Source organism: Ictidomys tridecemlineatus, chromosome 3 (genome assembly GCF_052094955.1).
Source record: "Ictidomys tridecemlineatus isolate mIctTri1 chromosome 3, mIctTri1.hap1, whole genome shotgun sequence".
Classification (NCBI taxonomy): Eukaryota; Metazoa; Chordata; class Mammalia; order Rodentia; family Sciuridae; genus Ictidomys; species Ictidomys tridecemlineatus.
In genome coordinates, this window is record NC_135479.1 from 81,686,377 (window position 1) to 81,701,409 (window position 15,033).

At 35.9% G+C, this 15,033-nt stretch overlaps 1 protein-coding gene across 14 annotated transcripts in view; it reads left to right on the forward strand.

The window, feature by feature from the left end:
- Cep63 (centrosomal protein 63) overlaps nucleotides 1–15,033 on the forward strand; it is a 54,962-nt gene that overhangs the window by 317 nt on the left and 39,612 nt on the right. For 6 of the 14 annotated variants that reach the window (XM_078043344.1, XM_078043347.1, XM_078043349.1 and 3 more), the window contains exons 2-4: nucleotides 3,043–3,080; nucleotides 8,217–8,285; nucleotides 9,358–9,535. In XM_078043344.1, coding sequence (XP_077899470.1) covers nucleotides 3,052–3,080; nucleotides 8,217–8,285; nucleotides 9,358–9,535 — 276 coding nt within the window. In that variant the 5' untranslated portion in view covers nucleotides 3,043–3,051. Of the gene's footprint in view, nucleotide 1; nucleotides 220–255; nucleotides 1,697–3,042; nucleotides 3,081–8,216; nucleotides 8,286–9,357; nucleotides 9,536–15,033 lie in introns of those variants that run through there. The other 8 variants (XM_078043348.1, XM_021727562.3, XM_078043351.1 and 5 more) reach the window with 7 other exon arrangements.

The window sequence follows — 15,033 nt, forward strand, 5'->3', positions numbered from 1 at the left end:
GGTCCGTAGGCGACGGCCACGCTGGCCGCCGTGGTGCCGCTGACCTCCCTACAGCATGGCTCGCGGCTGGATCCCGCAGCAGCCCGCAAGCCGCCAGGCTCGCTGCTGCTGGCCCGAATCCACGCCGGCGCTCCGCCCCTTGGCCTCTCCGCCGCCGCTGCTCCGCGGCTCCATCTAGACGGGCCTGGCCCCGCGCGGTGCGCCGCTCGGTCCCGCCAGGTGCCGGGCCGGCGGGAGGGCCAGCACAGGGTGCGGGGTGGGAGAGCTGCTTCTAGGCCCCCTCGTCCCCATCAGAGCCAGCCCCTAAAGGGTCGGGGCCTGCTGCAACCCCATTGCCTAGGCTGCAGGCAGCGTCTAGCTAGATCTCTGGCTCTCTGGGGACTTTTTCCATTTACCGCAAGTGATATTGGCTCCTTTCTGATGGGGCTTTAAAGTTAGTAATTTTTTAAAAAAAGAATGGAGTGGCTTAAGCGTAAATATTAGTGCAGAAGATGCGGAAATATGGCAGAATTGAAGAGCTTTGATACCTCCTTGCATACAAAATGAGGGATGGGAAAAAATGATAAGTGAAGGTTTAAAGGGCAGTTTCTTGATAAACCGTGAATCATGAAGATGCTTGAGGACAGTTAATCTAGGCTCAGAATCTAGTTTTTCTTACATCCCTTACAGCATCAGGGGAGTAAAGATGAGTCTGATAGTCTAGCTTTCTTTTATAGTTGCATTACAGTACACTTATCTTTTTTTTTAAAAAAAATATATATATATATATTAGTTGTAGATGAACACATTATTTTATTTATTTTTTATGTGGTTCTGAGGATTGAACCCAGTGCTTCTTCACATGTGTGAAGCAGGCGCTCTACCCCTGAGCCACAGCCCCAGCTTGCATTACAGTACACTTATTTACAGATTTTCCTGAGCCTTGTCTGATTACTTACACCGACAACCTACCAACCCCACCCGCCAGGGTTGATACCAGGAGTGCTCTCTCCCACAGAACTATATATCCAGCCCTCCACTTTTTTTTTTTTTTTTGGTGGTGGTTGTTTGCTTTGTTTTGAGACAGGTTATTGCTAAGTTACCCCGGCTGGCATCCAACCTGGGATCCTCCTGCCTTAGCCTCCTGAATTCGCTGGAATCACTGCAAGGCACCACATTTTGTGTCTTTAATAGAGCAGTATACGATGCCCTGTATTTATAGTTAGATGCCCTGTATGTATACAGTTGCTTATATACTTGGGTTTTGTTTTATTTTTATATGAAGAGGAGACCAAGGATCATCGACTTCACATTGCCTTCAGATATTTACATTTATATTTAAGCTGTAGCTTAATGACACAATAAAGTGTATATTTCCTTATTTGGAATGAAGTACCATCTTGAGACTGATTTTATCCTGAACTCCTTGCCTTTTGACTCTCATTATCAGTAATCAGTTTGATAAAAGAGACTGTGAAACTTAAGTGGGTTAGATAGTTATAAACATTCAGTCACAGTGTCCTTCACAAGATATGTAGATTCAAGTTTTAAAAATTATTTGTAAAAATTGTACATGTTAATTGTACTGATGCCAATTTCTTCCTATTGAAAAGACCTTTGCTTAGTTGTCATTCCTGTCCTCATGCATGTTGTGGCAGGTGAGGACAACATCTGTGGTCCATTCTATCATAGCCAAGTTTCTCCTACTTCCAGCTAGGTTTGAATTTTTTTCAATTTTTCAAAATCACCATAGTACTATCATTATACAAATTAGTGAACATTCTGTCAATATCCAGTCACGGGACAGATTTTCTCAACTGGCCTGAAAGTACTTTTACATTAGCTTGTTCTAAACAAAATCCATCTGCTGTGTTAGGGTTGATACAACCTTTACCCGGGAATGGTGGCACAGGCCTGTAATCCCAGCAGTTTGGGAGGCCTCTGAGGCAGGGGGGGACTTGCAAGGTCAAAGCCAGCTTCAGCAATTGAGGGATGCCCTAAGCAACTAAGGGAGACCCTGTCTCAAAAAATAAAGGGCTGGGGATGTGGCTCAGTAGTTAAGCACCCCTGGGTTCAGACCCTGGTTACAGAACAAAACAAAAACACCCTTCAAATCTTTTAATCTGCAGCAGTTTCTTCAGTTCCCTTTTTCCCCCTTACCATTTTAAATTTAACTGATTGTACCACATAATATTTTTTAATATGTAACTATTCCTTTTGTGTCCTCTCTGCCAGTGGTTAGATCTAGAATTGCACTGTTCAATATTGTAGCCATCAGCCAGTTGTAACTATTTTTTTTTTTTAAAGAGAGAGTGAGAGAGGAGAGAGAGAGAAGTTTTTTAATATTTATTTTTTAGTTCTTGGCGGACACAACATCTTTGTTGGTATGTGGTGCTGAGGATCGAACCCGGGCCGCACGCATGCCAGGGGAGCGCGCTACCGCTTGAGCCACATCCCCAACCCCCAGTTGTAACTATTTAAGTTAATAAAATGAAACAGAAGTTTGGCTTTCTCGTTATATTACCTACATTTATTAGTTTGTCTAGTGGTTTACTGTTTGAACTCTGCAGATATAAAATAATTCTATGATTTCAGAACGTTCTGTTGAACCACTGTAATTAGAATCTTGATTAGATCCAACTTTGATTTTGTTTTTTTGATGGGGCAGTGTAGGAACATTTCATATTATGAAAATTACTATCTTCTGCATTATCAGGGAGGCACATAATGTCTGAGTTTTCTCCTTTTGTGATGTTAAGATTTGAGCTGTGTAGTGGGTTCTGGTATTGCAAGCTAAATCCATCCACCATGAAATTATCCAAGAGGCTGTCACTTAATGGGAAAATTCTTTCATTGATTTAGATTCCCTGAATCCATTAGATTTCCTAATCCATTGTATTAGGAGTGGCAAAGTGGTGATCTTCTAATTCTGTCATTCCCTCAGTATCTATTAACTGGGAATCTTTTATGAAGAACTTGCCCTCATTAGCAATTTGCCTGAAATATAGTTTGTTTAGGAAAGGCCAGAAAAAATTCTTAATTTTTTTTTTCATCTATTTTCAGACTACAGTAATGAGTTGGTGGCCTAGCAACCTCCAAAGGTAACCATGCCTTCTTAAATTATTATCATGAACTTATAGACTAATAATAAAATAATATATTTTATTTAATCATATATATATATATATATATATATTTTTAATACTCACATTGTTTCCTTATTGACTAATGGGAGCACTTTTAAGTTGGCTCCTATTCCTTTTGGTATGACCAGTAGTTTTTATGATTTGCTTTTTGGTAAAATATGTTTCTGTCTCATAAATCTCTGCCTTCCTAAAAGCCCTGAAATAGGAAATATATTTTTTTTAAAAAAAGGAGAAATATATGGAGTTCACACTGTTTTCAACTTAACTTTAATTTTGTGGATTCTTAAAACATTTTGTAATTTTTTTCCTCTTTTGTTGAGAATCTTATGCCTAATGCCATTAATATAATCACTTTTTTCCCTTATCCTATATATAATGATTTAAAATGATACCATTTTTATTATTAATAATGATTCCTAATAGTACTTAGAATTTCTTTGCAGTTCCTTTTTATCCTTAATGTATATGCCACTAAGGATATATATGTAGTAAAATTATTGTGCTTTAAAGGCATATGAAGTTATTCATTATGTGGTTTAACTGTCAACTTGATTATCTAATTGATTTATTTTATTTTGTTTATAGTTTTTCAGTACTACTTTTTAATTCTTGTTTTATTATGTGTAAAATATCAGCATAGCAGTTCCTATAAAACAAGTACCTAAAACAAAGTTTTTACAGAGAAGTTCAGTTTTCATCCTAGTTTTTCCTACCTCAACTACTTTCTCTCTTTATCGGTCTCATTTTTACTATCCTTCCATTAAAAAAAAAATGTACATAAGAGCAAAATGTACGTGTGCACACACGCACAGGTGCGCATACACTTCATCCTTCCTTAGTTACAAGGTATATTTAAATATGCTGTTTTGTGTCTTGCTTTTCCTACCCAATAGCATTGTAGCTCACTTCATAGAAGTATTATCCCTTTTTTCACTTCCATAATATTTTATTAATGGGATGGATATTCATTTGGTCTCTCTTGATAAGCATGTGTGTTTCCTATTACAAATAGAAGTTCATGGATATCCTTCTCTGTATGTTAATTTGGATTTTGCCAGTGTATCTTTGGGATATATTTCTAGAAGCAGTATTGTTGGATCATAGGGTAAATATATATCAGTTAATATTGCCAAAATCTGCCCTGTAGTAATTATGCAATTTGCTTTCCTCCCTACAATGTATACAAGTACCTGTTTTCCTTATCATTAATGTATATTGTCAAACTTGTAATTTTTGGTTAATTTAGTCTGAAGAAAAGGTAAGTTAGTAAAGTTTTAATTTATATTTCACTTATATATCTTTTTATATATGTAAGGCCATTTTTATGTACTATTTCTTCATATCTCTTGCCCATTTTTCTGTAGGTTTATAGGTAACCATGTTATAATTTCATGTTAGTAGTATAAATTTTTTCCATACATTTTTATAAGCTATTTATATAATTGGGTAATTAATCCTTTGTGATAAAACTTTTAAGTACTGTTATAATTTCTCTTTTAACTTTGCTTATTTTTTTTCCATGTGGAAGTTTATTTTTATGTATTTCTATTTTTGAAACTTAATTCTTTTTTTTTTTTGGTGAGAAATTTCTCTGACGTCTTAGCTACTATTTTTTCACTCTTCATTTTAAGTAGGAACCTTTCTGGGAAATGATAGATACTATTGATTGTTCATTGGAGAAGCTATAGTTTATTAGCCATAGTCCTTCTGACATAGCCATAGGTCTTTGTAATTCAAGGGACACCAAGGTAGATAAGGATAGAGCCTCCTTTAAGCTAGGCTATGTCCTTTCTCTTTGTATACTCATAATTCTAGCCATAGCTTTTTCTTCCTGTGTTCCATTTTTGTAAATAATTTAATTTTAGACATACTCTGGATGTTTTTTCTGATTTGTAAAATGAAGAGGTTAAATAAGAGGCCTGAAGTGCTTTCTGGTTCCTAAATTCCAGTATGTTAATGAATTCCAAAGATCTGCTTATTATCAGACATCCTATTTATATCTTGTTTCTCTAAGATTTAAAGTGTTTTTCCTCCTGCCTAGACTTGATTTAAAAAAAAAATCTGTATTTCCTTAAAAGCATTCAATTCCAGATTTTACTGATTTATAATAGCCTTCATTCCAAAGGCAAGTTCAAATTAATAAATTCTGCTTGTTTGTATCCTATTCTAACAGCAGGCATAAGTATAGTTGTATCAGTTGTAGTGCAACACAGTTTCTATTGTACTACATCAGCATTTCAGGCTACTAGTAAGGAGTAGCAGATTAGGAAACAGTTTTTACTTTCATTTGTATTTAGTATTATGAACACAGAATATATAGTTTTACATAATTCTATATGACATGGCACAGGCAAAGAAGAAATCAGTGTGTAGAGTTTAATGAGGTTAGATTGGTTGGGAAACCAGCTATGGAAACTTAGATCATAAATGTCTGCAGAAAATCTGAGTCCTTGCTGTTTACCTGACCCTAGATGAGAACCAGTCATGTTTGATGGTGTCTCAAGTAGATGTTGAAGGTATTGACAAGGAAACACATCACACATTAGCAAGTTTATTTTCTTCAGAGGATGTTTTTGGTTCCCTGTCTCCTTTCTTTAAAACAGGGATGTCTTTGTCCATTTCTTAGGCCATTTATTTTCATTTCTGCAGTGGTGGTTTTCCTTATGAGTACTGTTACTTGATTGTACTGCTGCCACCTGGTGATCTTGAGGTGACGTCATGCCTAAGTTTAATTTGATTTCTCACCAAGAAGACACCATTAAAGTAAAAGAACATATGTTGATGTATTCTAAAATCTGGAATATTGTAAAATATAAAAAGATTGTACATGAGTTGGGACTTGAGAGTCTATTGTCCAGGACTAGAATTCACAGTTTTATCATGCTCAGGTTATTTAACCCCCCAAGCCTCAGTTTCCTCAAAGTAATAGTATCTATCTGAGTAATGTGAGGATTGAGTTAGACAAAGTGTAGAAGGCTGCTAGGATGTGAGAATTCAGTTACTTTAAGCATCTATTATTATTAAGTAATAATGTTATCCATAAAACATATTAATGTATAATATATTGCTAAATATATTACTGTTTAACTGACTTGAGAAAGAATAATTTTAGTAGCAATAAGTTTAATAGCTGTAGTAGCACCTCCCTTAGGAATAACACTTTTCCTATATATTTACTAAATATCCATGTGTGGTTGTTAGAAGCACGCTCCTTACAGTGAACACTTAATTGGCTTTTAGATTCTCCATGAAGTAGCTGGAAGAAACCTTGAAGATTATTGTTCATGCCTTTTATTTCACTGATGTAAAAACTGAATTCTCATTTCACAAAGCTAGTTGCAGAACTCTGTAATGCCTCCTAGTTCTCTTAGAATAGACCAAGGGGGCATCTGAGTTGCATTGTAATTTGACTCTTACCATAGTTTGAAAGTAGAATAGAACATGGGAACTTTCTGAGTTGTTTTGTGTGTGTGTGTGTGTGTGTGTGTGTGTAATGTTGGTGAAATGTTTAATAAACCAACTAGAAGAAAAAAACTCTCATGTCATATTTGTGTATGAATAGTTAATTTCCTTTGCTAGTACCTTTAGATGCAAATAAGGTACAGTGGCTATATTTTCCAATTTTCTCATCCCTTCTGTGTCTCTGGTACACTCGTGCATCCTTTTGCTACTACATATATCATAGTGGGGAACATTTTTGGTTACTTTTTTTGGTCCCATACTGAACTATTAATTCCTTGGGAAAGTCCTTGTCTTTAATTACTATATATAGAGTACTTGGTATAACACTGAATTATTTGTTGAGTAAAGGAATCTACTTCTTGAAGCAGTGTAATTTTTAGGTGAGGAATTAGGACAAAGGGCAGAACTTCCACATCACAGCATTTGGTCGTTGTCTAATGGCTGTAATTTAGGGTCGAGGTTTTGAAGGCTTAAGGAAAGAAAATAGCTTCTAAGGAGTAAAAAGTGATTTGACTTTGAACCTTCTAAAGATTCGTGATAAGAGGTGAGAAAGGTACAGCACATTAGCACTTATGAATTTAAGGATCCTTCCTTTTTTGCTCTCAACTATCTTTTTCTTTTTTCTTTTTTGGTACCAGCCATTGAACTCAGGGGCACTCGACCACTGAGCCACATCCCCAGCCCTATTTTGCACTTTATTTAGAGGCAGGGTCTCACTGAATTGCTTAGTGGCTTGCTGAATTGCTGAGGCTTTCTTTGAGCTCGAATCCTTCTGCCTCAGCCTCCTGAGCTGCTGGGATTACAGGTGTGTGCCACCATGTGGCTTCACCTGTCTTTTTCATGTTATGATTTCCCTTTTTACAGCAATCTCTTCTACCTCCCTTCCCTTTTCTGTAGTCCTCCAGCTAAGGTCTTTAGTTTGCATGAGGTAGGTAGGAAAAGGGAAAGGAGATCAGCCTTATACCAGCGTATACTATGTGGAAATGCTACCCTGGACTTGAGCTGCATAATAAAACTAGTTTTCTGCCCTTAACAGATGGTCTAGCAAGGAAAAAGGACATGCAAAACATTTATTTTCAACTTTTCTATAATTTGTAACTCCTGGGGGAAAAAAATGGTACCGCCAAGAGGAAATGCAAAGGAAGGAGAGCCCCTGAGGTTGTTTTCAGGGGAGGTGCTCTGAGCCTGTCTTCTCCAGAGTAAGACTCTCAAAGGTGGACTAGGAGTTTCACTTCAGTGCTATTCACCTTTTTAGTGATTTTCTTTTTTTTTAAAGAAAAATTATACTTTTCCTCTGATGCATATGACCCCACTTATTTTATAAGGTGGTTTGTGACAGTGTCCTGCTGGAAAGACTTTCCTCTTATGATTAGAACCTGGCATAGAACAATGAGGGAGAGTATCAACAGCAATTAGGATAAGTTTTTTTTTTTTAATCAATAGTGTGTTTATTCCTAAAACATAAAAGCGTGATGTTCTTTGCTTCTACAGTCATCTTAAAAGGTGCTGAATTTTCTCATCGTGCTGTCAATTCACATTCTTAAGTTGAAGTTGGAATGTTAGAACTTAAAATGATGAATTTTCTCATCACTTTCTTCTTTGTTTTGTTTTTTTTTTTTGCCTTTCCAGTTGCCAGAACAAAGGGGATTTGGCGATGGAGGCTTTGTTGGAAGGAATACAAAATCGGGGACATGGTGGGTAAGTTTGCTTTTGACCTTGAGCTTCTCACTACAGTTTAGAAAGCATACTAAGCCATGCCTCTGACCATATTGTGCCTTGGGTACAGAAGCAAAAGTGTTTAGCACAAGCTAAGCTGATCCATGTCGTGTTTGCAGCATATCTCTTTAGGAGGTTTGTCTCATTTCAGCCATGTGAAGCTAGGCTCTTGCTTTCATTCCAGCAAAAGTAGGAAGTACAGAGGTTTTGGGACCCTAAGATCATATGCTTTTTAAAAAAGCATCAAACACTTAGTGGTTAGAGCTCTCAGTGAACCTTCCTGGAAATACCTTTGAATCTAATACATTTATGTCTACTACCTCTGTTTCATCTCTGCAATGTCTGTCATTTCTTGAAATTTGGAAGGATATCAATGAGTTTACAATAATAAGGTAGGTTTCAGTAAGTTTCTAAATAATAAGGTGGGAAGAAATAGTTGAAATAAATCTGGCTCAATGATGAATTTCTTGAAATAGCTCTTAAACTCATATTATCACTTTTCTGCACAATAGCCTGCTTACTTCAAAAGCTTTTTATTTGGTTAGATGAGAATGTGGATAGATTAGTCTGGGTTCTTCCTGAAAGCTTCCCTAAAATATCACAAAATAGTTGTGGAAGTCTCATTTCACAGCCCAAATTAAAACAGCAATCTTTTGTTTGGCCAAATGATTTAGGCTTTAGGTTGCTTATTAGAGGAAGGCAAAATGTTTTATGGAATAAACTATCCTAAAATGAACACTAAAAGCAAAAACTCAGAAATCCTGTTCTTCTGGTAGTTTGCTGAGTGACATTCTTCTACCTCAGGTAGATTTAATTTTTTTTTTTTAAAGAGAGAGAGAGAGAGAGAATTTTAATATTTATTTTTTAGTTTTCGGCAAACACGACATCTTGTTTGTATGTGGTGCTGAGGATCGAACCCAGGCCTCACGCATGCCAGGCAAGCGTGCTTCCGCTTGAGTCATATCCCCAGCCCTCTGTTATATTTTTATACATGGAAAGAAGGAAAACCACTTGAACGTGTGTCTGTGTTCTTAATGTTTTTTCTTATTTAAAGGGCATTCTTGACATCCTGTGAAGCAGAACTACAAGAGCTCATGAAACAGATTGACATAATGGTGGCTCATAAAAAATCTGAATGGGAGGGGCAGACACATGCTCTAGAAACTTGCTTGGACATCCGTGAACAGGAACTTAAGACTCTCAGGAGTCAGTTGGATATAAAACAAAAAGAGGTAAAACAATTGATTCTCTTATTTTGATAATTTGATTTTGCTTTGTTTATTAAACTAATTGTTTATTTAACTATTTCTTAAAGAAAGCATTTGTGTATCAAGTTAGATTTTTATTCTAATTCTGATGGTATGTTTTAAAAGAAAAACTCATTGTGAAATTGTATAAGAATATTAATAGTTATTTCAAGAATCATTTTTATCCTGTTTACATTTATACTTAATATGTATATAATTTATTTAAGAAAATATAAAAGAGTATCACATAATCATTGTATAATTATCATCATTAAAATTATTACATATTCATATTAACATTCACTGAATTGAGTGAGGTTGTTTTGGACTTCATTGTATGGCTAGTTAAAAAAAAATTAAAAGTTGATCCCAGGTTCACTAGTTTGCCTCTTGTAGTCTTAAAAGAAAATTCTTTAAAAAATTATGCTTACCTTTAATTTTTTTTTTTAGCTGTAGGTGGACTCAATACCCTTATTTATTTATTTATCTTTATGTGGTGCTGAAGATTGAACCCAGTGCCTCATATATCCTAGCAAGCACCCCACTACTGAGCCATGACTCCAGCCCCCCAAAATTATATTTATTTTTTTTAGAAATTAAGAGAAAAGAAGGAAAATAGGAAAATAAAAATTATTTACAGTCCTACTATCTACTGATACTGGTAATTTTGGGGGAAAGTTTAATAATATTTGCTGATTTATTTCTCATAATTTAATGGGTACAGTAGGAAGAAGTACACTGAGTATTGGAAGGAAAACTAGAAACATTTATAAGTTCAAATATTATCTCTGAGTTTCTGGCATGAATGTCAGTCTCAAAATGACTGAGAGAGTTGTAGGCAAGCAGTAATCCCAAGCCCATTCTGTTGACCTATGCTAGCTACTATAGGATCACTACTCGTCAAGGTTATTGTCAGCTTACTCAGGTACACTTCCATGAATGGCACACATTGAGTTGTGATTTGGGTGATGACACTTACCAAGAGGGGCTAGCGTTGTGGCTCTGTGGTAGAGTGCTTGCCTAGCATGTGTGAGGCACTGGGTTCAATTCTCAGCACCACATATAAATTTTAAAAAAGTCCATTGACAACTAAAAAATATTTTAAAAAAAGTAATTTAGAAATGCTTCATGTAAAATGGAAAGGGCTATGCTTGATAAAAATATTTCATACTTTTCAAGAGAATCTTTAATAGTTGGCTGGCACTTTGGTTCAAAGCAATACATAAGTTGTTTATTTTGTTAGAAACTCATTAAAGAAATTCCTGTATTTGTGATTATGAGACTATTTAGTCACTCTGAGGCTAAGTTTGAACTTGTTCACCTGGCTTGGTTTGATGGATATTAGTGTCATTGTTTACTGATTTGTAGAGAAGTTAAAGGACTGTATAGATCGATTAGATGGTAAGTGTTTGAAGATTACAAATTTGGCATGGGGACATATTAAGAAATTTAGAATTGCAGCTTTCTGGTCAATTTCTTCATTGATTGGAATGCTTAAAATTAATTAAATTTCTAGAAGTAATGTACTGTTATCAAATGCTAATAACAATGGACATCTATTCTGTGGAGTTTGTGAAATTGTGTTGTGTTAAAACACTTCTTTCAAATGTATCATAAACAGATTTGAGCAGTACATGATATAAGAACTACAAATTAAAACTTAAGTTTTTGTCATTTCATTTGCTGGAAAGGTACAGGGCTAGGAACAGTCTTATGGTAAAAACTAGTGCTACTCAAATCACAGATCCATGAGATAAAAAGCTTGCATAAGATGTAAATCAGTCCATTGCATCCTTCAAGGAGAATTCTAGTTTTGCTTTGTAAGAATGTCAGTTGCACTAAGCTATGTGCTTCATGACAAAGCTGCCTCAATCTTCTATGGTGGATTGCTGTCCAACCAGCTCCAGCCACCTGCAGAACATACTTGGAAGAGCATTTAGTACAGGCAATTGAAAGTGAATGCTTTATGAGTTTTATGATTATGGTGTTGGGATTGGGTTGGTTTTAAAGGATGTTTTTGCTGCTGTTTTCTTCTAACTTCCTACAGAACAAATTAAGGAATTTGGAGTTCTGGCTCTGCCTCTTTTTAGCTGACTGGGTTTAGACAAGTCATTTAACTTTTTTGAGCCTGTTTTATTGTGTGCAAAATTTGGATTTAATCCTTACATTACAATATTGTTGTAAAGATTGAGTTATTGTATATGAAATGGCTTTGAAAAATATGAATCATATAAATAAAATGATCAGTTAGGATTGAGGATCAAGGATGTAGCTCAGTGGTAGAATGAATGCTTACCTATCACATGTGATACCTGAGTTTGATCTCAAGCATTGTCCCCGTGTACTTGCGTGTGCATACACACACACACACACACACACACACACACACACACACACAATCTGTTATTTCAGCCCCTTTTCCTGTCATTTATGCAAAACTTGACTCCCATTTCTCTGAATTCTTCCTCTATCAGCATTTAACTTTTTTCCCCCTCTTCTTTTTCTTTAAGAAATTTAAATACTGTTGAGTGGCCATTATCAATCAGACACTGCTATATAAATAAAGTTAAATCTTCACATTTAATGTTTACATTTATAGTAAATTTAAAAAAAACTCTTTCTGTAAGGCTCATAAGAGAAAAACAGTAATGTTCTGCCCCACTCTTCTGAACCTAGAATTCTTGCTTCTCTGAGACAGTCATTTTAATGCCTTTAGTTCTTTCTTTTGCTATTTTCCTTGTTTCCAAGTAACATTTTATGTTATTCTTTTTTTAAAAAACATTTATTTATGTATTTTTAGTTTTAGGTGGATACATTAGTTTGTTTTTATGTGGTGCCGAGGATCGAACCCAGTGCCTCATGAATGCAACCCAGTGCCTCATGAATGCTCGGTGTGCACTCTACCACTGAGCTACCGCTCCAGCCCCTATTCTTTTTTTTAAAAAAAATATTTATTTCTTAGCTTTAGGTGGACACAATATATTTCTTTTATTTTTATGTGGTGCTGAGGATCAAACCCAGTGCCTCACGCATGCCAGGCAAGCGCACTACTACTTGAGCCATATCCCCAGCCCCAATTTTATACTATTCTTCCTTGATTTTTAGTTTTATCTATTTGTCTAATGACTTGCTATTATGAAAGGTGAGGGGTTTGCACTGTTAGATTTTGATACCACCTCTTCATCCTGTCAGGATTTTGTGTCTTAATTTTTGTTAGATGAGTATTCAGTATTTGCATTATTAAGAAGGTAACTGTTATTCTCAGCTGAGACAGATAGTATAACTATAATCAAACTTACCTCTTACGCTGTTTTCTTTGCTTTTCTGGGAATTAGTAAATGTCTCATTTCCATTTGCTTTTCTTAAACATACATACCATTGATTCTTGAATTCTCTTACACAAATGTAAGTCTTCTCTCTGTGTTCAGACATATCAGGTTATCAATCAATTTTCTTTAAGTTTTTCTTCCCTGTGAAGCCCTCTTCCCTTGAGCTTGTCATTCTCAAATGTGGGTAATTTACTTTTGAGGCTAGCTAAGTAGCTGTCATCTTGGGAACTATGTTCACCATTTTAGAGGCTTCTATACACTTCTCTTTTGCTTCATTATATTTTCTGTTATTTGCCATTTTGGTAGGGCATACTTTTGAGATCTAATCTGTCTGAAAATATCTTTATTCACATTTTAGGCCCAATTTAAAGTTTGGTTGGTTATCAAATTCTAGTTTAGTAAGATGTGAATCTTTTAAAACTGGGCAGCATGTGAAGCCCAGAGAGGTAATCTCAGTGTTTGGAGCCATTGTTAGCTGAAACTAGAGAGGGCAGCTGAGAGGAAGAAAAACTGAATGGGAGTTTTAGTAGCTTCAAAGGGAAAAAGAAATCGAGCATTTGATGTATTGTGGTGGCTCTGAACCTCTTCTTAGTTTAGTTATGGGCCCAAAATGGACCAGATACAGAATAGATCCTTTAAAAAATTCAGATATTTAAATCACTGAAATCAGTTTAAGGTGATCTTAGAGTGCTATTCTCCCTGGGCATCTCTAAAGTGCTGGGGCTTCCAGGAACCTGGAAGAAGCAAACTCAAATTTTCTCCAAAGAAGAAAACACCATTCTAGGTTTCAGCTTAATTCTTCAAATAATTGTGCAAATACAGTTCATAGTACCCACTCAGAAACTAACTCCAGATGAACAAGGGCACAAGACAACAAGCATGACAAATAGTAGAAACAATAGCAAATAGAAACAGAACTATGACAAATCTAGATATTGGCATTATCCTGCTCAGAGTTTATAATAGTAGTGTTACTAAAATTGAGGGTTTCAAGAAAGAATTGAAAACTATACAAAAAGTGAAATGAGGCCTTAAAGATGAGATCATGGTTGAACTGGAAGCTATGACAAGAAGAAAATTTCTGGAATGAAGCACAAAACATAGAAAATGTATTTGAAAGCATAAGAGAAAGAGGATGCTATGAGAAGGTGTAACGTAAGTATTTTTAGAATCTTTGAAGGAGAAAGAAGAATGAGAATGGGCACAAGTGGTATTTGAAGAGATATTGGCCAATTTTGCCAAAAGTAAATGTTTTGATTGGGTGTGGAATGTTCCCCAAAGTTTCGTGTTTGAAGACGTGGTTCCCCATACAGCAGTGTTCAGAGATAGGGCTTTCTGGATATGATTGGATCATGAGGACTCTTATCTTCACCAGTGAATTAATTCATTTTATGGATTAACAATTTGAACGGACTACTGGGAGGTGGTGAGAACTGTGGGCAGATGGAGCATCACTGGAGGCATGCCCTTGGAACTACCTCTCGTCCCTGGCCCCTTCTTGGCTCTCTCTGTGCTTTATGGCTATCTTGAGTTGAGCAGCTTTCCTCTGCCAGGCCCTTTTGCCATGAAGGTCTGCCTCACCTCAGGTCCAGAGCACCAAAGCTGGCCAACCATGGACTGAAATTGTTAAAACCATGAGCCAAAATAAATCTCTTCTCCTCTAAGTTGTTTTTCTCATGGTGTATGTCACAGCGATGAAAAGCTGACTAACCTACACACAAAAAGGCCAAGCATCTTAAGCAAGATAAATAAAAAGAAATGTTTATTTGTGTTGAAAATTAAAGACAAAGACAAAATCTGAAAAGCAATGAAAGAAAAATGATCTGTAAACAATCTGAACAGCTGACTTGTCAGCCAAAACAGTGAAACCTGAACACAATGGAATAATATCAAAAAGGAGAGAAAATGACCTTTCCTCCCTGCCAAATCAGAATTCTATATCCAAAATAAAGATGAAACAGACATTTTCAGAATTTGTCACAAAGCATATATCAGGAGATATTAAAAAATGTTCTTCAGGTAGAAGGAGAATATCCCTTATGGAAGGTCAGAGTTGTAGGAAGAAAGAGAAAACAACAGTAAACATGTGGGTAAATTTAAATGAATATTGACTTTATACAACAGCATTAGACTTTTGAGTTTAACGTATATGTG